Below are 23,275 nucleotides of genomic sequence, written 5' to 3' on the forward strand. Positions count from 1 at the left end.
TCTAAGTGGTTTATGTGTAGCTGTTTGTGTTTGACATCCCATTGCCCTTGAATGTTGTGATTGTTTAGGTGAGCTCCTCAACCAATCATTGATGCATCTGTTGTAATTATGGACTGAGGCACAGGATCTTGAAATGGCCACCCTTTTTTTTTTAGATTTGTGGAACTCCACCACTGAAGGGACATGTACGTTTGGCGGTCTATCAACACTTGATCTTGGAGTTGACGGTGTGCCTGTGACCATTGTTGTGCAAGGCACTGTTGTAAGGGCCGCATGTTTAATCTTGCATGTGGAACAAATTGCAATATATCATGCCATCATTCCTAAAATATTCATGACAAATCTGACAGTGTATTATTGATTTGTTCGTATTTGTGTCATTATATTTTGGAAAGCTTGTATCCTTTGTGTATTTGGATATGCTAGAGTGTGTTGAGTATTTAGTATTGCACCCAAATACTGTTGCATTTGTGCTGGTTGAAGGTGTGATTTTTGGAAGTTTATTGACAAGCCTAGTGTGTGTGTAAGGTTTGTATTACATAATGCGTATGATTTTGGCATTGTGTATGACTGCTTGATTTTATTAGCCAATCGTCTAGATATGGAAAGACATGTATATGCCGTCTTCTTAAGTAGGCTGCCACTTCTGCCAACCACTTGTGAATACCCTTGGCGCTGTTGTTATTCCGAAGGGTAACACTTTGAATTGGTAGTGTTTTCCCTGAATGACAAACCTGAGGTATTTTCTGTGTGCAGGATGGATGGGTATGTGAAAATATGCATCTCTGAGGTCTAAGGCTGTCATGAAATCTTGTTTTTGTAGTAGTGGGATGACATCCTGTAAAGTTACCATGTGAAAATGTTCTGACAGGATGTAAAGATTGAGGGGCCTAAGGTCTAATATTGGCCTCAGGGTGCCATCTTTTTCGGGAATTAGAAAGTATAGTGAATAAACTCCTGTTCCTATCCGAGACTGTGGAACCAATTCTATTGCTTGTTGGAGTAGTAGAGATTGGACCTCTTCTTGTAACATAATTGTGTGTTCTGTAGATAGTTTGTGTAACCTTGGTGGAATATTTGGAGGAGTGTTTATCAATTCTAGGCAATAGCCATTGCAGATAATTGATAGCACCCAGTTGTCTGTGGTAATATTTGGCCAATTTGTGTGGAACTGTTGTAGTCTTCCCCCCACAGGAGAGGTGTGAAGTGGGAGGGAATGAGGGAAATCACTGTTTTGAGTACTGTGGAGGCTGCTTAGAGGCCTGGAATTTCCCTTAAGGTTTGGGGTATTGTCATCTATATGTGCCTCTAAAACTACCACGTTGGTATTACGGTTGGTAGATTGGCTTTGTTTAAGAGGCTGATGCCTCTGATGGCTGTGCTCTGAAACCCCCTTGAAACTGAGGTTTACGTAATGACCCCATATGGTGCAAAGCTGAGTGCACCTATTGCCTTTGCTGTCTCAGAGTCTTTTCACAATTTTTTGATAGCTGTGTCTACTTCTGGCCCAAAAAGATGTTTTTTGTTGAACGCATGTTCAACACAGCCTGCTGTATTTTTGGGTTGAACCCAGAAGATCAGAGCCATGCATGTCTGCGTATAGTGACTGCAGTGTGGACACTCCTAGCAGCAGTATCTGCTGCATCTAGGGCAGATCTTATCAGGTTGTTTGTAATGGCTTGCCCTTCCTCCACTGCCTGTTGTGCCCTTTTCTGGTGTTCTTTGGGGAGATGCTCTATTATGTCCTGCATCTCGTCCCAATGGGCTCTGTCATAGCGAGCTAATAGCGCTTGCGAATTGGCTATCCTACACTGATTTGCTGCCTGGGACGCAACTCTTTTCCCTGCAGCATCAAATTTCCTGCTTTCTTCATCAGGTGGGGGTGCATCTCCTGATGACTGACTATTTGCCTTCTTCCTAGCAGCGCTAACTACAACAGAATCTGGAAGTACCTGATGGGTGATATAATCAGGGTCAGAGGGTGCAGGTTTACATTTCTTCTCTATTCTAGGTGTTATGATGCGTGCCTTTACTGGTTTGTTAAAAATCTGATCTGCATGTTTTACCATGCTTGGGAGCATTGGGAGGCATTGGTACCTAGAATGAGTTGAGGATAGAGTGTTGAATAAAAAATCCTCTTCTAGTGGCTCTGTGGCTGCAGCCCTAGCTACCACCTGGTTATAGATAGCACTATCCTCAGGTGGTGATGGTTTAGAGGGATAGCTGTGTGGATCATTACTTGGAATGGGATCAGGGTCATAAAGATCCCATGGATCAACATTGTCCTGTGTTGAATCATATGAATGAGTGGGTGAATGCACTGGTGTAGGGCTGGTAGGAGGAGAGGTAGGTAGGTGGGGAGAGTGAGGAGGAGAGTGAGGAGGAGAAGACTGAGGAGGTGGGGGTTTCTCCTTCTGCTTTGGCACTTTAGCTGGAGGCTGCATAGTGTCCAATTTCTCCTGAAAAGCTAGCTTCCTCTTTGTTTTTAAAGGAGGTGCTGTAAGAATTCTTCCTGTTTCTTTATGGATGTGGATCCTGGATTGCCTTTCATCCATAAATTCTAGAATTAGCTCTATCTCTAACTCCTTTTCAGAGGTTTTGAGGCTTTCTTTAAGTCTTTTTGAAAGTCCATGCTCCTCTGTGTATGTTGGTCTTTTCGGCTCCGAAGCATGCTTTTTCGGGATCGAAAAAGATGAGGCTCCGAAACTGGCTCTCTTATTTTCGACTCCGAAAATTGATGTCTACTGGAGTTGGAAATTGAGCTTTTTGTTGTCTCTGAGGTTTTCAGAGGTGTGGCCTTTTTCGATGCCTAACTGGGAGGTCGGTCACCGACAGTGTTTTTTCAGGCCGAGCCATTGCCTTCCGGCAGTGGCGTACCCAAGGCCTTTTGTTTTTTCTTTTGTGAGGGTGCAGGGCAGACGTACTCACATGTTGTCCTGCTGTGACTGGTCTGTCTTACTCTGACTCCTGCTCCGACTCTCGAACTGAGACTGCTGTCTGCATCAATTCTTCCTCTACTACGTCGAGATGTTCCCCGCTCTTCGATGCCATTTTCGAGCCTTCTTGCTCTTCGGTCTCTAGAGTCTTTTTCGATCGGAAGGATCGACAGGCCTCGCAGTTTTCTTCCTGATGGTCTGGGGAAAGACAGAGGTTGCAAACCAGATGCTGGTCTGTGTACGGGTACTTCGCGTGGCACCGAGGACAGAATCGGAATGGAGTCCGATCCATGAGGCTTTCCACGCGGTCAGCCCGAATAGGCCCGAGTTGGACGCGCGCACCTCAAAGGGCAAAGTTATTTTCCCGACGGTACTGCTGTGTCAATGGAAGATGAACCTGATCGATACAATACCGAAGAATAGAGAGTTTTACAAAGTTTTGCAAATCGTAATCTTGCAGCGAGAGGAAACACGTCCGAACCCGACGGCGGAAAGAAAACAATCTAACAATGGAGTCGATGCCCATGCGCAATGGAACCGAAGAGGAGGAGTCACTCGATCCTGTGCCTCAAAAACACTTCTTTGAAAGAAAAAAACTTGTAACACTCGGAGCCCAACACTAGAAGGTGGACTAATGCACAGCATGTGTATCTGCAGCTACACATGCTATTGAACATATATATATATAGCTATATCTATATACTATTGGAAAATGTTACTTACCCAGTAGACATCTGTTCGTGGTATGTAGTGCTGCAGATTCACATGCTTTGCATAAGTGCGCCATCTAATGTTGGGCTTGGAGTCTTACAAGTTGTTTTTCTTCGAAGAAGCTTTTTCGAGTCATGAGATCGAGTTACTCCTCTCGGTGATAGTGCGCATGGGCATCGAGTCCTTTGTTAGATTGTTTTCCCACAAGAGGGTGAAGTAAGGAGTGAAGAAATATGTATTATATACATATATAGTAAGAAAATAAGATGTCCATGCAGTGTATATACATATTTACATAAAGAAAGTACTACAACAGCTACAGGCTTCCAGGGAGGGCGCATGTGAATCTGCAGCACTACATGCCACGAACAGATGTCTACTGGGTAAGTAACATTTTCAGTTCAATGGCATGTATAGCTGCAGATACACATGCTTTTCATAGACTGAAAAGTAGTCCCCTCCCAAAATAAGCGGTGGCTAGCCTGTAGGAGCTGGAGTAATTTGAAATAGTGTTTTAAGCACTGCTTGACCTTCTGTTTTGCATATATCTGCCATTGGTATATGTCCTACGAATGCTATCGAAGCTCCTTTCATCCTAGTAGAATGTGCTTTAGAAGTTACTAATAGCTGTCTTTTAGCTTTAAGATAGTAAGTTTTAATACACTTTACAAACTATCTGGATAATCCCTGTTTTGAAATAGGATTACCCTTAAAAGGAAAAACGCCACAAAAAGTTGTTTAGATTTCCTGAAATATATTGTTCTATCTACATAATACATGAGAGCTCTTTTGACATGAAGAGTGTGAAGAGCTCTTTCAGCATCTGAATCTGGCTGTGGAAAGAAGACTGGCAATTCCACCGACTGATTAGTGTGAAAGGGCAAAACCACTTTAGGTAAGAATTTTGAGTTTGCCCTAAGTGCTATTTTATTTTTGTGTATTTGAAAGAAAGGGTCTTCTAAAGTGAATGCCTACATTTCACTAACTCTCCTTAAGGAAGTAATTGCTACTAGGAAAGCAACCTTCCATGAGAGCAATTGAAGAGTGCAAGAATGCATGGGTTCAAAAGGTGGACCCCATAACCCTACTGAGCACAATGTTAAGATTCCAGGCAGGAGCTGGTGGAGCTCTAGGTGGAATAATTCTTTTAAGGCCTTCCCTAGAAGCTTTTATGACAGGAATCCTAAACAGAGAAGTATACTGTCTGTTTTGGAGGTAAGCAGCTATTGCTGTTAAATGAATTTCAATAGATGAATATGCAAGATTAGCTTTTTGTAAATGAAGCAAATAACAGACAATATCCTGGAATGATGCTATAAGCTGGTTAATGTTTTTGGGCTGACAGAATAAAGCAAAATGTTTCCATTTAGCTGCATAACACTGACTGGTTGTAGGTTTGCGTGCTTTGTTTAGAATGTCCATACATTCTACTGGAAGGTGTAGATATCCAAACTCTATGACCTCAGGAGCCGAATCGCCAGGTTGAGCACAGCGAGATTGGGGTGCCTGATTGGACCTATGTTTTGAGTCAATAGGTTTGGTCTGTTTGGAAGCTTGTGATGTGGTACTACAGACACATCTAACAGTGTTGTGTACCAGTGTTGGTGTGCCCACGTGGGAGCTATGAGTATCATAGTGAGGGAGGTGTGATCTTGTCGACCAGATGTGGAATTAGTGGGAGAGAAGGAAAAGCGTATGCAAATATCCCTGACTAATTGATCCATACAGCATTGCCCTTAGATCGAGGGTATGGGTGCCTGGATGCGAAGTTTGGGCATTTTGCGTTTTCGCTTGCGGTGAAGAGATCTATGTATGGAGTTCCCCACATGTGGAAATATTGTTGAATCACCTGTGGGTGAATTTCCCATTCATGTATTTGTTGCTGTGACCTGCTTAAGAGGTCCGCTAGTTGGTTGTGTATCCCTGGGATATACTCAGCTAGTAGTTGAATGTGATTGTGAATTGCCCATTTCCAAATTGTCTGTGCTTGAAGGGACAATTGAGATGAGTGTGCCCCCCCCCCATTTTTGCAGATAATACATTGTGGTCATGTTGTCTGTCTTTATCAACACTGTTTTGTGTGTGATCTGTGGTTGGAAAGCTTTGAGTGCTAGGAACACTGCTAGCAATTCCAAATGATTTATGTGATAAGTTTGTTGAATTGAGTCCCATTCCCTTGTATGGTAAGGTTGTTGAGATGGGCTCCCCACCCTATCATTGATGCATCAATTGTGATTATGGTCTGTGGCACAGGGTCCTCAAATTGCCGCCCTTTTAATAAATTGGTGTGATTCCACCATTGCAGAGAGTTGTAAGTTCCAGAGAAAGTCTGTGCGAGCAAGGGGGAATGTTTGGTGGAGTAGAGATGAGTTCTAGGTAATAACCATGCTGGATAAATGACAGCACCCATTGACCTGTTGTAATATTGTGCCATTGTTGGGAGAAAATTTCCAGTCTTCCTCCCACCGGAGATGTATGCTGTGTGGGGATGTGCAGAAAGTCACTGTTTCGTTGAGGTGGAGGAACCTCTTCTGATAGTGGATTTACCTCTACTCCTAAAGTTATTTCCTCCGTAAGAGTCCCTAAACGAACCTCTGTAAGAAAATTGTGGCCCTTGTTTGTGTTGGGATGTGGACGGCTCTGAGGTTGATGGTTTAAAGCCACCTCTGAAAAGTTCCCTAAGTAGAGGTAGTGTAAAGGGTACCCACAGCCTTAGCTGTATCAGAGACTTTTCTATGGTAGTATCTACTTCTGGGCCAAATAAGTGTTGCTATCAAAAGGCATATTGAGTACTGCCTGTTGTATTTCAGGTTTGAACCCTGAAGTTCTTAACCATGTGTGCCTTCTAATAATCACACTGGTGTTGATACCCCTTGCTGCTGTGTCTGGCTCGACTAAGGCAGATCTCATTTGGTTGTTAGAGGCAGCATAGGTAGACATTGATACTGTTTGTGAGTGGATGTTATTGTGTTGAATAAGTAGTCATCCTCAATAATATCTGTATGCAACTGCACGTTATGATATGCAGCTGCCCTACCTATGACCTGATTGTAGGCAGTGGTGTCTTCAGGTGGAGATGGCCTAGCTGGGTATAAATCAGGATCATTAAATGGTATGGGATTTGAATCATATAAATCCCATGGATCTATAGCGTAATGAGTATCAACTTAATCATCCCCATCTGTAGTGATAGGGGATTGTGGAGAAAATTGTATAGGTGAAGGTGGTGGAGTGTCTGGTGTTGGAGAAGCAGGGAGCAAAGGATAACGTGGTGGTGAAGGCTGTTTTAATGCCTTTGGTTTCTCCTTATGCTTAAATATCTTAGCAGGTGAAGGCCGAGCTTCTATAGTCTCTTGGAAAGTTAACTTTCTCTTTGTTGTAGAAGGAGGAGAAGCAATAATCTTTCAGTGTTTTTGTGTATATGGAACTTGCGCTTCTTATCGTCCATTACTTCTAACATGGGTTTTATTTGAGAAGACTCCTCAATAATGGCAATATATTTTCCACCTACAGGGTTGAGCTTCAAAAGTTTGGAGAAGAAATGTTTTAGTCGGGCCGAGAATGTCGGCTCTGAAATCAATGGCAGTATTTTCAGCTCCGAGGTGGAAGCCTCTGCTTTTCGACTCAATGCCGAAACAGGTGTGGCATGTTGTTTTGTCGGCACCGAATGCACTTTGGTCTTCAGTTTCGGTGCCGAACCCGAGGGTTGGTCATCCGTCCATGTTTTTCGGGTCCGACCATGGCCGGCAAGCAGTGGTGGACCCAAGACCAGTGCTGAAGCCTTTTTGGTTGTCTTTGGGTGATGGGAAGGGGCTGATGTACTCACGTACTGCGCCACTGGAATATATTGACTGTCACAGTCAGAACCTCGATCCAAGTCAGAATCTGCAATGGAAACTGCAGTCTGATAAGCCATCTCTTCTTAAGTATGTACTTCTACGAAGATGTCAGGAGTTTGTTCCGACAACTTGGACGCCAATTCCAACTGACGTGCTCTTCGATTCCTAAAAGTTTTCTTCAAACGAAAGGATCGACATGCTTCACAGCTTTCTTCTCTGTGATCGGGAGGACAGAGATTGCACACCAAAAGCTGATCAGTGTATGGGAACTTGGCGTGAAACCGAGGGCAAAAGTGAAATGGAGTCCGTTCCATCAGCCTGACATCGTTGAACAACCATGAGTCGAAGTAGGCCCAAGAAGGGTGTTTAATCGACCCCTACGACTACAATCTGATCGAATATAAGTTAGAAAACGCGATCGAGAACTATACCTACATTTATAGAGAGAAGAGAGAAGTTCGGATAGTACCGAACCGAGATCTACCGGAGCGGGAGTAAACACGTCCAAACCCAACTGCGGAGAGAAAACAATCTAACAAAGGACTCGATGCCCGTGCGCACTATCACCAAGTGGTGGAGTCACTTGATCTCGTGCTCGAAAAAGCTTGTTCGAAGGAAAACAACTTTTAACACTCCGAGCCCAACACTAGTTGGTGGATTTATGCAAAGCATGTGTATCTGCAGCTACACATGCCATCAAACATATATATCTATATATATGTAGATATATATATATATATATATATATATATATATATAAATAACTAAAATTACAGGGACGCTATAGTTAGGAATTAGAAATTTTAAAAAAACCTTAGAAATTTACTAACAAAACCAAAGATTACAGGGACGTTATAGTTAGGAAATAAAATGAAAAAAACCCATACAACTTCACTTAAAAAAGCCAAAGGTTACAGGGACATTATAGTTAGGTTCACGTTTTACTTGGGCAAAACCATAGAAATTCAGCACTTCTAGTTGATTATCTCAAGTAACCATAACTTGTGCCCTAAGGTAACTATAACTTTCACCTTCACCATCCACTGCTAATTATCCCACATATTACAGCACTCATGACATCTTTTAGAATATCAATGATAATATCAATGTAATATTTGCAGTAAAATTATTGAGGCGAAAACTGAGCATTGCGGGATCACGAGTCATAGGTACCTTAGGGTACGAGTGGGGTGGGATGGGGAGGATTGGATTCACTGGACTGGAGTGTGGTGGGCTGAAATGGAGAGGGGTGGACTGAATTGGGGAGTCAATTGGACTGAAGTGGGGACTGGATTAGAGTGGGGTGTGGTGGATTGGATTGGACTGAATTGGAGTGGGGTGTGGTGGAATGGAGTGGGCTGGGTGGATTGAAATGGAGTGGGGTGGACTGAACTGGGGTGGGGTGTATTGGATTGGGATAGAGTGGGGTCGACTGGACTATAGTGGGGTGGTTTGGGGTTGAGTGGGGTGGACTGGAGTTGGGTGGATTGAAATGGGGTGGGGTGGGTTGGATTGGGGGGTGGTGGTCTGAAGTGGGATGGCGTGTAATGCAATGGGTGGGGTGAGGTGGATTAGAGTGGGGTGTGATGGAATGGATTGTGGTGGACTGGGGAGGGGTGGATTGGAGTGGGTTGGACTGGAGTGGACTGGGGTGGATTGGATTAGAGTGCGGTGAACTGGATTAGAGTGGGGTGGATTAATAGGAAAGGAGAGGTAGATTAAGGTGATTTAGAGGGGGGCAAATTAGACTGGAGTAGGATGGATTAATGTGGACCTGATTGGACTAGAGTGGGTGGTTTAAAGTGGATTGTGTTTAAGTGGGGTGGATTGGAGTGGGTGGACTGGCTGGATTGGGAGGGAGTGGGATGTATTGGAGAAAGGTGGGTTGGATTGGAGAGGGATGGGATGGATTGGAGAGGGATGGATTGGAGAGGGGTGGGTTGGACTGGAGAGAGGTGGATTGGATTGGAATGAGGTGGATTTGACTGGAATGAGGTGGATTGGACTGGAAGGTGGATAGGATTGGGGTGGGGGATTGGTTTGGGGTGAGGTGGATTGGATTGGAGTGGGGTAGATTAGAATGGGCTAGGTTAGGGTGGATTGGACTGGTTTGGGGTGGATTGGTGTGGGGTGGACTGGAATGTAGTGGGGTGGATTTGATGTTTCAGCCATGCCCAGAGGTGCAAAGGGTCTTGACAAAAGGGCCACAACACATCCCTGTCCAGTTTGTTGAAGTACCACATGGCAGTGGTGTTATCCGTGAACACCTGAACCAGCCTTCTCAGGACTGAAGGAAGGAAGGCTTTCAATGCCAGTCAGATCGCTCGGACATCCAACCTGTTGGTTTGGAGTCCGACTTCCACTGGAGAACAGAGTCCTCTGATGTCCACCTCTCGTAGATGGCAGCCCCAGACCAAAAGGAATGCATCTGTCACCACTGTAAGCTCTGGATGGGGAAGGTAGAGAGGTCTGCCACTGAACCAATCACAGGCCTTTTGCAGTTCTCTCCAAGATCTAGTCTATGTCAAAGAGATTTCAGTGATGCTGTGCCCACCAGAACTAGAAGTCCCACTGCATAGCCCTAAGATGCCAGCGGGCATGTGTCACAAGAAGGATGCAGTAGGCAATGAGAACCAAAAGCCTCAGTCAGCCGCAGAGAAATCCAGGGTAGAGGATAAAACATCGGTAGCATATCCTGAATATCCGGGACTTGCCGCTAAGGAGGATAGGCCCGTAACTGCATTGTATCCAGAAGGGCACCAATGAAAGGGAACATCTGGGAGTGAGCCAGGTGAGATTTCAGCATGTTGATAGTAAACTCCAGGAAGTGCAGAAGGTTAGCCGCAGTCTGGAGGTGGGAGTCAACTGCCTGGGGGAAGCCAATTGCTGAGATTGTGAAAGACTGGAATCCCTCAACTCTACAGATGAGCTGCAACCGCCACCATCACTTTTGTGAACACCCAAAGGGCACCGATAAGGCCAAAAGGGAGCACGGCAAACTTAAAGTGCTCCTGGCCTACAGTGAACTACAGGTAGCGTCTGTGGGCTGGTGGGTTGGGGGATATGAAAATAAGCGTCATGCAAGTCCAGCAATACCATCCAGTCTCCTGGATCCAGGACAGAAACGACTTGTGCAAGCATGAGCATTTGGGATTTCTCCTTTTTCAGGAACAGACCTACTTCTTATGCTGGACCCTTCTCTATAGCTCCATTGGCCAAGAAAGCTAACACCCACAACAAAACTAGGAGAGGTGGTCCACCATCAGATTGTCATAAGTAGGTAGTATGGGTGGCTGGGTGGTCACAAAGGGGAGGGAGTAGCTCCTATGGACAAGCTACAAAACCCAACAGTTGGATATTATTGATCTCCAGTGGTCCAGGTGATGGTGTGTCCTGCTCCCACTAGATGCCCATGACGGTGGGAGGGCATATTAAAGGGCTTTGGATGATGTAGCTGCTGGGGAGGAGGTGCTGTTTTTGCCTGGCTCGCACTCTGGTTGCCTGACCCACGTGATCTAAGGAAACAGCTTCCTCTGACACAAAATGACTGTGCAGAGTGCTGGCCAAGGTGGCAGGGCATGTACAGACATGGTTGGAAGTCCCTTCTGTGGCCACGAGAGGGGCGTAAGGCATTCTGGGGTTAGTTAGCGTTGGGCCATTGAAAGGCTGAAGGACCTGAATGTAGCTCTCTGCTCCCCTTAAAGTACTCAAGCACAGAGTCCCCATTCTCACCAAACAACGGAGAGCAATAAATCAGTGTGTCCATAAGCAAGGCCTGAACATCCCCTGAAAAGCCAATGGTTCTCAGCCAGACACAGCGCAAAAGGGCCACCGACAATGGAATTGCTCTTCCCAGGGAGTCCACTGTATCCAGCCAACATCATATGATAAACTTTGCTGCGTCACTCCCATCAGCAATTGCTTGAGATTGTACAGCTCAGACCTCCTCCAAGACCATGGGCAGCACCTGTGCAACCAAGTCTGAGATGATATGGAAGTACTGGCCCAAGAGGAATGTGGTGTTTACCGACTGTAGTGTCAGGCTGGGAAAAATATCCTGTTCCTGAAGGTATCCAGCCTTTTGGATTCCCTCTCTGGTGGAGTGGAACAAAATGCTCCAGGGTTAACTTTGGAGGAGGAGCCTGCCCAAGGGTGGGATGCTGGGTGAGGAAAATGGGGACCCCTGGGGCCCGGCGATGGTGCAGGCAATTGTCCTATGCACAGGAGCACCTGTGCAAGGCTTGGACCATATCCGAGTAGGACTTTAGTAAGGGCATCATGAAATGGGAGTAATTGTTCTGTGGGTGCAAGCCCTGGTTGAAGAAGCTCTGTCAAGACATTGGGCTTAACTGCCACTGAAGGCAATGTAAGGTCTAGGACCTAAGCCACCCTTCGCACCAACACTGCGAAAGTGGCACCCTCCTCTCTAGCCACAGTACAGGAAGAGACCAGGACAGTGTCTGGGGAGGTGTTCAGTCCACTGGCTTCCGCCAGATCTTCATACCAGTTGCTCTCTGTCTCTTCCAACTGGCATTTGTCCCCCAATCCAGGTCTATCATATGAATAAGGCTCCCAATTTTCAGTTTTTACTGATTTTTACAGACAAATGCAGACAGAAAACAATTTGTTTCCTGTCTGTATTTATTATTAAAAGCAGAAAAATACATAAAACTGTTCTTCATGTTAGTGACTTTCCTTGCGATCCTTCCTTAGATCAAGGCCAAAGACTGGGCAGATGGACAGCATGAGGAGTGAACAAACCTGGATTAGAGTTCCTTAAATAAAGGCTTATGTTAACTTATATTTGTACATTATGCTAATATTTACCTGTGGGTGTAGTGTTAAATATATTTGGCTTCTTTAATTTTTTTAAAATGTGAGTATAAGTGCATGTTTATCAGTTAAATAAATGTGGAAATATACCATTTTACGACTACATTTATTCTCAAAACACAAAATAAATATGGATAAATATGAATGAGAGAGCCAAAAAAATGTATATGGATAAAAAAAGTAGAAAATCTTAGAAAATAAATACCGAAACCCTGGAACCCTACATATGAATAAGGCACTGGCTCCATCATGGGGAGTCTGTCCCCCTCATCGGCGCCGGTGCCAGTGTTGGACAATGCCCTCCCAGCTATGTGTCAGAGTCAGTGATGTAGATGATGCCACCATGGATCAGGCACTGAGGAAGGTCGAGGTGGCTCAACTGGCGCCACTCATGATCCATCAATGGATCCATGGGTCCCAACAGGTGCGCAGGGGGCAAAAGCACTTCCGGAAGACAAGTAAGAGCCCCTCCAGAGCCCGTGGGGCCTGAAGGCACTCCATTGGGAACAGGCCGCAAAATATGAGGTGCCTCAATAAATTCACATAGCTGTGCAGGGATCGCTCTGGCTACCAGAAACTTTCAGAGGAGTGGAGACAGCCTAGGCGCAAGCTCTGCCATAGAGCTAGGCTTCGAATGTCAATGCTCCCTCATCTCATCAGATGACTTTGACGGATGTGGTGAAATTGTAGATCTCTTCAACTTCTTGCTCTTCTTGTGCCGAGGCACTATACGATCTTCCAGACGACCTTGACTGCGTCGACGAGCGCTTGGCGGGGCTCCGCAAACGATATCAGATTGTGAGCTTTGACACTTCACACATCAAGGAGCTTGAAGGACCGCTCCCTCAAGGCCTAAGGGTGCATGGCGTGGCATTCGACACAGGTCTTGACATTGTGGTCATGCTGAAACACCAGAGGCACACCAAATATGGGTCCAGGCACCACAGGGCTGGAAACCAACCTTCCTAGCGGAGATCATTGATGCACAAAGAGACAAAGGGCCTGATTACAACTTTGGCAGAAGGGGTTAATCTGTCCCAAATGTGACGGATATCCCACCCACCGTATTACGAGTTCCATAGGATATAATGGACTCGTAATACGGCGGGCGGGATATGCGTCACATTTAGGATGGATTAACCCCTCCGCCAAAGTTGTAATCAGGCCCAAAGTCTAAAAAAAACTCTCAACAAAATGTGGTAAAAAGGTCAGTCAAAAAAGACTGGGGTTAGCTCGTTTCCAAATCAGTGCTGATTGGTGCAGAAAGAAAAGAACTGACAAGAACATGCTGGTGTGGGGCCTATATCGGCACTGCACATGTCATGTCCAGTGTGGACACCACCCACCGGCGCCCAGGGGTACTGCTCATGAAAATTTACAGATTCAGTCTGATTCTTGGGGATAAATCTTAGGTAAGGAATCTGCAGCTAGAAGTCTCTGTAAAATATGGTTATCCTGTCATCTTCAGAACCACCATCAACAAATAAAACTCTGCAAATCTTGATGAGTTTGCAATCCTAGTATGCAAGCATCTACTCTCTTTTCCACCCTTTTCAACCACTAAATCTTTTGGCTATCTATTAATGACCCTTCAGAACAATGTACCTCAAGTAGGATCATTATACTCAGCTTTACTTGAAAGTCTCCTTGAAAAATTGTATCTTGTCCCCTTTTCATACTTTTGAAAACCTCCAAGCACAGGGTCTTCAAGATACACCTCGCACCACTGAAGGCAGCACTATATGCTGCTGTAAGGGCCAAAACATGATATCAATATATCCCATATGTTGGCTTCATCAAAATGTCTTGCCCATCAAATTCTGTTTCCAACTTCCAACTGTCTGGCACAAAAAGTTACTATGCTTCAACCTCTGAAACTCTTGTTATGGAAACTCAGATGTTCAAAAAATCACTTTAAAATCCTGCACAAGGTGCTCATCCAAGATCCGGAACTCTTTCGCCAGAAATCCAGAATAATCCTTGACAGTTTCACAAAAGAACTAAGATGCATTCTATTCTATTGACACTTTGCAGTAAGCGGTTTCATTCTCCTCGAATGCCTAGTAGCGTAGTGAGGTATAATGGAAAATGAACAGTTGCATGATTCCTTCTATTCCTTAAATGTAATTGTCTCTACTACGCCCTTGCATATCATTTCTTCTTTCAATTTCTATATGCCACTTTATAACGTTTGTAATTGTTTTTTGTTTTTGTTTTTAAGCGTTGTGACCTTCAATGGGGTGTTTTATACATAACTAATAGAATAACAATAAATAAAACATAAGTTCAAAGGCACAAAAAACGGTGTTTCAACAAACCCACCAAATCCTAACTAAAGCTCCATGATCCTAAGGTTAGCCTATAGGAAGAAACAGACAGTTCAGGACTTCAAATATGTTTCACAAGCACATTCGCAAAAGTTGCATTTGCTCAGGGTTCTAAAAATAGTAATCTGTGCATGGAATGCCCAAAATATTTCTCAAAAAGACAGATGATAAAGACTTGCATATGCGGCTTCCAAGTATCCTCGAAAATCCTCCGAAGCAATGGATATATTAAGTGGCCATGAGCCTCATATAGAATTTGGTGAAACGGAAGCTTGCTAACAAAACAGCGTAGCTCCCACTTCGCCAAACTTATAGTTCCTTCTCTTCATTTTGAGGAGAGTACGACCTGGTTTCTGACAGCAGAGCCTCAGCGGGCTTTGCGGTCGCAAACTTTGTCTTGCGGTCAAAGGTACAGAAGCAGACTTCTTCCACATATCTGGATACTGAAAGCCTCTAGAAGGCGGAAAGGCAGACACATCCTGTAGTCCTTTGTACTTAATATCGGTGACCTTATCATGAATATCTACTGCCCGACATGATTTCTGCACTGAGGGACGATAAAAAAATGTATGGACCTTTTTTTTCACCTCAAAAAAACTTACGTGTCCCATTACTTATCATACACCACATCTAAGAATTCTACCAACAGATAACAACGCTTCAGGGTCACACTAGTGGCAGTAAAGAATTATTGAATTGAATTGAAAATGACAATAAAGAAATAAAATGTACCTGCTTAATGTTCCAGTGCTGGGCTGGATTTTTTTTAGATGATCCATTGACATAGGTATTCCATACAATGACAAGTCCTGAGCTATCCCCAGAGAACATATGAATCCCTGTGAAAGATAGCTTGGATTTATTCCCAATTTGTGGAATAAAAAGAATGGTAAACTAAAAGAGATGTATACATTCACAAAATACAACAAAAGGTGTTACACAAACAATACTGTGAGTTTCAGAAATCAATATTCCCTGACCTACTAAATAATAAACATGAAAATAAACACAGCATGTGATGGCATTTCTTTTTTACCTGTTTTTCAAACTTTGGAAAAAACATTGAATACAATTTTGCATTTGGAGACAAGTATTAAGGTTTATTAAAGCACTGACCAGGGGCGGCTCCTCCGTAATGGCAAAGGAGCATCGTCCCACTTGCTCAGAGCCAGCAGCTGAAAATAACACGATATTTCATGACTTAATTTTTCAGCTGCTGGCTCAGCCAGCATTTGCGGGGGGAATGTATGTCGGAACGACGCCTGCCGGAACAACGAATGCCTGAACAACGAGGTCGGAACAACGACCTCGTTGTTACCACGAATGCCTTAACAACGTTTTTTCGTTGTAAAGGCATTCCTCGTAAAAGCATTAGTGATAGGTATCCATTGTTCCTGCATGCGTCCCCCCTGGTCCCCCCATCCCCACCCCTAAAAATTACCGCAACTCCCCCCCCAAAACCACACCAACCCCCCACCCTTGCCCCTAAAACTACCCCAACCCCCCACCTCCTCCATAAAATTACCGCGACCCCACCCTACCACCAAAACCTAAAACAACCCCAACCCCCACCCCATTCCTGAAACCTAAAGTACCCCAACCCCCCCAAAACTACTCCGAGCCCCCCACCCTACCCCTAAACCTAACCCCCCCAACCCCCACCCCTCCCCTAAAATTACCCGACCCCCAACCCACCCCTAAAACCTAAAACCCCAACCCCGCCCCTAAAACTGACCCCACCCTACCCCCAAAACCTAAAACAAGCCCAAACCCCACCCCATCCGTGAAACCTAAAGCACCCCAACCCCCACCCCTAAAACTACTCCGAGCCCCCCACCCTGCCCCTAAACCTAAACCCCCCCACCCCACCACCAAAACAGAAAATACCCCGCCCGCTCCTAAAACTAAAACCCTGACCCCCACCCGCCCCTAAAACGGAAAATACCCGACCCCCCACCCGCCCCTAAAACTAAAGCCCCGACCCCCACCCCTAAAACAGAAAATACCCGACCCCCCACCCCGCCCCTAAAACTAAAGCCCCAACCCCCCACCCGCCCCTAAAACAGAAAAAAAACCAACCCCCCACCCACGGCCCTAAACCTAAAACACTGACCCCGACCCTAAAACAGAAAATACCCCGACCCCTCACCCTCGGCCCTAAACCTAAAACCCCAACCCCCACCCCTAAAACAGAAAATACCCCGACCCCCCACCCCGGCCCTAAACCTAAAACCCTGGCCCCCCTAGCCCCGCCCCTAAAACAAAAAATATCCTGACTCCCCACCCCGCCCCTAAACCTAAAACCCCAGCCCACCCACGCCCCACTTACCTGAGTCATCGCGTCGTTCTCCTCAGCCGACTCCCTTGTTTGTGCCTTAACCACGCATGTGCGTTGTTAAGGCACAAAACAACGAAGTTGTGGTTAACGAAAGCGTTGTTCAGCTTTCGTTAACCAGGACTTCGTTGTTCAGGAGTCGGCGTTAAGGCCGTTTCCCTTGCGGGGGTGGAGGAGGGGTCTGGACCATGGGAGCAGGGATGAGGAGTGGAGTGGAGCAGACTGCACTAAGTGCGCAGGTCAGTTTGGCTATTGTCTTAGGCCGGCCAAACTGACATGCACACTTAGGTGTCTCCAACCCGGCTGGGTTGCACAGCTGGGTTGGAAAAACTGCACAGACCCCAGTGCACTGTCTGAGCGGCAGACCAAGCCTCTCAAACCAGTCCTGGTGCTGCACTCATGTTAGGTATAGGTATAGCATGAGAGAGGCGCCAGGATTGCGCGGGGAGCCTGTGCTTGTGGCCCCAGGGACTGTTGGGACATCATAAGGAGAGCAGAGGAGCAGGGTGGCTGGCATCGGGAACAGCAAGGTTTATTTATTTTTTATTATTCAAGTATTTCCCCCGTCGACCCCACCACAAACTCCATCCCATCCCACCTATTGAGATTTGCGGCGGCGGCCACTGGATCTGACATGATCTGTGAAACCCTTAAAAATAATAATGAACACAAATTCTTATTTATCGGTTTACTCCACCTAGACATTTGATACCAATGATATAAGAAATCCCACCAATGGCACAACACAATTAAAAACATACATATTAGTGAAAGAAGGGTATGTCATGTTATTTTTAGTAACTCGATCTCAAATCACTAAACCTATTTAAATAGGTTTCAGTTGCCACCCAAGACTAATTTCCCCTTCCGATCGGAACAACCATATTCCTATCAATCCAAGCTGAAAGATGTTTTTCTTCTTCCAGGGATCTTTTGCTGCGACCTTTTAAATATATGTTGCTTGAGGATAAAAAGGCATCAAGGTAAATCTATAATATCTCGTTTATTATTTAAGGAAGAAGAGAAGAGCTTTTTACTGAAGAAATGAGCTATACACCAACATCTCAAACACAGGTGGATTTGGGGGCAGAAGTGTGCATATTAATCACTTTTTACCATTATATTAAGACATCTAAACCAAATCACTCGAGTTGTTCCATTCAGAAAATATATTTTATGAAAAAAAATATGTTACTTACCTATAACTGTAGTTCTCCAGTATTGGAACTTTCATAGATTCACATGCTTGAATCCTTCCCAGTCGTCGAGATGGGAGTCCCTGGTGTATTACAGAAGCTATGCCCAATTGCATATTAAACATTAAATGCATTAGGCCGCTAACTTAGAAACATATCACATTCATTTTGTAAAAAAAGGACCAAACTCCAAAGACAACCAAACAGATAACACCAAAACAGATAACACCACCATCTAGAACCTTCCTGTGAGGAGCTGCCTTCCCTCAGATTTTCCAAGTATTAGTTCTGTAATATAGTTAGCTCTGAGAGAATGAAGGTGAGCTCCCCAAGGGAGGAGGGTGGGTCGCACGTGAATCTATGAAAGTTTCCAATACTGGAGAACTACAGTTACAGGTAAATATCCTATTTCTTAATCCAGTATTGGAACTTTCATAGGTTCACATGCCTGAATCCGAATAGCAATCATTGATTAGCACATTTTCTACGTGTACAATAACTACATACTGTTATATATGAGACATTGTGAACAACCTTTGCAATTTTTGCTTGCAGTTGAAAGTCTGGAGAACGGAAAGTTATTACTCTATAGAAAATGTGACATGAAATAAAACAAGCGGTTGGAGGGAACAACAAATGGCTCACCTTCATTGGAACAGATGTCTAAGGACTGCTTGTCCAACCGCTACATCTTGGGGCAACTCTGTGTCCAGGAAATAGTGTTGCGTGAAGGTATGTGCCCGTCTTCCTCGTTTCAGCACGACAGATGTCTGTTAACGATACACCTGAGAACAATGCACAAGACGTGGATACGGCTCTGGTGGAATGTGCTCGTACCCTCAAATCCAATGGTCGACCAGCCTGCTGGTGGCAAAAGATGATCAAATTTTTGATCCATCGAGAAACATTCTATTTAGTTACAGGGCATCCTCTTCTAGAGGCACTGAAGGATATGAACAGCTGGTTTGTTTTTCTAAAGGTTTTCGTTCTATCCAAATAAAACTTGATGCATCTCTTTAGATCGAGTGAATGCAGGGATTTCTCTGTGGCAGTCTGGGGGTTTGGGAAGAAAGACTTGACTAGACTACCGGCTCAATATGAAAGTCCGGAGGCACCTTGGGGTGAATTTAGGATTGGTGCGCAGAATAACTGTCGTTTTTTTATTGTAAGAAGGATTGCCGTATCGTAAAAGCTTGGATTTCGCTGACCCTAGGTGCAGAAGTAAGGGCGAGGAGGAGCACCAACCTCCCGGTGAGGTACTTGAAGTCTGCCCTATGAATGGGCTCGAATGGCTCTTTCATCAGCTGGCCTAGGACCGTGTTAAGTTGCCATGCTAGGGGAGGGGCTTTCACTGGAAGAAAGGATCTGAAAAGACCTTTCAAGAATTGTTTTATCAGTCTTTGCGGAAACAAAGATGGTTTCCCAGAAATTCCCTTATATCGAGAAATAGCTGCCAGATGAACTCTGATGGATGCATGGGCCAGCCCTGTGCGTGCTAGCTGTGAGAAGTATTGTAAGACATTTTCCAGTGCGGAGGAGAGAGGGTGTATGTTCACGGATTCGCACCACAAGCAAAACCGTTTCCACTTTAGGCGGTACATTTTATTTGTGCTATTCCCCCGTGCTCTGGCAAGGATGTCTTTGCAATCCTTAGGTATGTCTAGGCGGACGAATTTGTTAAATTCAGAAGCCAAGTCGATAAGCTTAGAGATTTGGGATCTGGGTGTCTTACTTGTCCCTTGTTGATGGTGAGCAACTCCGGAATTGGGCTCATCCTGATGGGTGGACATGAAGATAGTAGCAGTAAATCCGTGTATCACGTAGCCACACTGGAGCTATTAGAATTATCTGGCAGGGTTCCGCCTTTATCTTCCTGATCACCCTTGTGAGGAGGGGAATTGGCGGAAAGGCGTATGCATAAATCCCCGACCATGCAATCGAAAAGGCATCCCCCCACAACCCTTGCTGGTGTTGCCGACTTGCGTAATATCAGCATTTGGCGTTCTGGGAGGTTGCAAAAAGATCCAGGTTCGGTTTGCCCCACTCCGAGAATACTCCATTCAGTGTCCTCTGGTCCAACTCCCATTCGTGAGGAGATGTTTTCAGTCTGCTTAGCGAATCCGCAAAAGTGTTTTGAAGGCCTGGAACATGCTCCACTGTTATGTGCACTGAGTGCTGAATGCGCCAACTCCAAATGGTTTGTGCTTCTCTGGTCAGTAGGTGGGAACGCATTCCTCCCTGTTTGTTGAAATAGTGCATTGGGGTGGTATTGTCCATCCTGGCAAGCACTGCTGATCCGCGAATTCTAGGGAGGAAGGCTTGCAAAGCAAAGTACACTGCTCTCAGTTCGAGAAGGTTGATGTGAAAAGCATGGTGAAAGGGAGACCATTTGCCGCTTACTCGAAGGTCCTGCAGGCATGCACCCCATCCGTTCATTGATGCATCTGTTGTCACGGTTAGTGGAGGAATCTGTGGTAAGAAGTGTAGTCCTTTTAAAATGTTTTCGGGAACTGCCCACCAATCTAGAGAAGCTATCATGAGCAGAATTATCTGGATTATGTCCTCGAAGGATCCTTGCGCATGCTTCCATCGCTTGTCCAGTTCCTCTTGAATCGGACGCATATGAAGGCGACAATGAGGAATGAGATTTATACAAGATGACATCATACCTAGTAATGATTTGTACCATCAAACTGAAAGGGACTTTCTTCTTTGAATTTGTTTTGCTAAGGAGATTAGCTTCCCTTGTCTGTCCAGTGCCGAGTAGGCTTTGGTTTGCTTTGTGTGTAAAATAGCCCCCAGGAAGGCTATCCTTGTCGAGGGCTGGAGTAGTGACTTCTCCCTGTTGAGAGTGAGGCCCAAATCCTTGAAAAGGCGTAAGATCGCTCTGATGGACCTGCGTGCCGACTGGAAGTCGTGAGCTTTTACTAGCCAATCATCTAGATAAGCAAAAATTTGGTGTGTCTTTCTTCTCAGGTAGGCTGCGACCGGAGCCAGACATTTGGTAAAGATCCGCGGTTCGGACTTGAGCCCAGAGGGAAGGACCTTGAATTGAAAATGCCTGCCGGCTACCACGAATCTCAGGAATTTTCTGTGTCTTGGGTGAATGGGAATATGGAAGTAGGCGTCTTGAAGATCCAGGGAAGTCATGTAGTCTGCTCTGTTCAGAAGCTGCAGGATGTCTTGCAATGTGACCATACGGAATGTTTGCTTTTTCAGGTATTTGTTTAGCTCTCGTAAGTCTAGGATTGGGCTCCATAAATGAGATTTTTTCAGGAGCAGGAAGAAAGGGAAATAGAAGTCTTTGCCCATCTGGAAATAGGGTACAGCTTCTAGTGCTCCTTTGGTCAACATGGTCTCTATTTCTAAGCTGAGCAGACGCAGATGTCTTTGCTGAACATGGGGCAGTGGCGTTATTGGGGGTATCTGAACAAACTCTAAGAGGTAGTCATATTGTATTACATCCAGTACCCATTTGTCCTTGGTTATTTGACGCCAACAATGAATATGGTGTTTCAATGTTCCCTGAAAAACTGAAGGGGAAGAACGGGAGGTAACCAGCACATGAAGACAGTCATTGCCTATGAGTAGCTTCTTTAGATTACCTTCCAGGTTTTCCTGTGTGCGAAGGTCTGCTGTAAGCGCTGAGGGCAGTTGCCTTTGCTGATATTTGGGCTTGGTAGTGTGGAAGGTGGGGGAGTACGATGGAAATCTGTACTGCTGGTATTCTCCACAGAATGAAGGATGCCCTCTGCCCCTGGCTCCACGAAAAGGCACTTTTTTACACTGCAGAGTGCCTAACGATCTGTCAGTCTCAGTTTCTGACTTTATGGACTGAAGCGCGTCATCGACATGCTTTCCAAATAGCGCCTCTCCGTCATAGGGAAGATCTAAAATCTTTGTCTGGACATCAGGTCGGAAGTTAGTGGCTTTGTGCCACCCTTGGCACCTCAAAACTGCCGAACCAGCTAGCAGTCTAAAGCACATGGCGGCGATGTCAAGTGTGCAGTCAATAATTTCCGCAGAGGAACGTTGCCCCTCCATGACCACCATTTTTGTCTCAATCTTGGCACTTTCTTGAAGTTCCTCCAAATACTGAGTCATGTCCGACCACAGCTGTCTATCGTATCTGCCCAGGAGCGCTAGGGAATTGGCAGCTCTCACAACAATTGCAGACATTGATGAAAAACGCTTCCTGATATTATTAAGGCGTCTCCCATCTTTATCTGGTGGTGTAGTTAGCGGTGTAGAAGGATTTCTAGACCGCCGTTGCTCCACCAGTGAAATGACAGAGTCCGGTTTTGGATGACCTGTTAGGCAGGAAGGAGCATCATCCGTGGACATATACTTTTTATCCAGTTTTGGTAATAATGCAGGTACTGTCGCAGGGTTACATATTATCTTTAAACCTTGACTCCAAACATGGTCAATTATTGGAATAGCCCTGACCATTTTCCTGTGAGGCTCCTTGAAATCGTACAGGAAACAGTCTTGTTGACTCACAGGCATCTGTAAGTCGAATCGGATGGCTACCCTTTCCAGCAGGTTGTGAAAGCCACCGATATCTTCAGGTGGTGATTCCACTATAGGTGTTCCAGGAGAGGCAGGTGCTGGAATTATATACTCATCCCATTCATCCTGTGGTGTATGGATTTCACCCGCCTCACCAAGTACGAAGATGTTGGGCCTTGAGCAGGTACAGACTGGGGGGAAGCCCGTGGTCGAGGAGGAGTTACAACCTGCGGCTGCTGAAACTGTTGAGGGGGTTGATGGTATGGTGGGAATCTTTGGTTTTTGCCCCGATGCAGGTATTGGTGGAAAGCGCTCCCTGTAATCCACCAACTTTGCTTGTAAATCGGACGGAAGCATCGACTGGAGGATTGTCAACGAGATAAGCATCGTCAACAGGGACTGTAGTCGTGGTGACTAAATTGGGTGCGCTGTCGATGAGAATGTTAAAACCGTCAACAAAGAGTCTGTTGAAGTTGCCGTCAACATAGATATGGTGATGGCAATTGAAGTCATCATGGATGCGTGAGCCATCGACGAAGATACCATCGATGATGGTGCCGTTGATGATGCAGATGCTGTTAAGTGT

At 45.3% G+C, this 23,275-nt stretch overlaps 1 protein-coding gene across 2 annotated transcripts in view; it reads right to left on the reverse strand.

The window, feature by feature from the left end:
• AHI1 (Abelson helper integration site 1) overlaps positions 1-23,275 on the reverse strand; it is a 922,284-nt gene that overhangs the window by 609,528 nt on the left and 289,481 nt on the right. For both annotated transcript variants that reach the window (XM_069235204.1, XM_069235205.1), the window contains exon 14: positions 15,379-15,485. In XM_069235204.1, the coding sequence (XP_069091305.1) occupies positions 15,379-15,485 (107 nt within the window). The remainder of the gene's footprint in view (positions 1-15,378; positions 15,486-23,275) is intronic.

This window comes from Pleurodeles waltl, chromosome 5 (assembly GCF_031143425.1).
Source record: "Pleurodeles waltl isolate 20211129_DDA chromosome 5, aPleWal1.hap1.20221129, whole genome shotgun sequence".
Lineage (NCBI taxonomy): Eukaryota > Metazoa > Chordata > Amphibia > Caudata > Salamandridae > Pleurodeles > Pleurodeles waltl.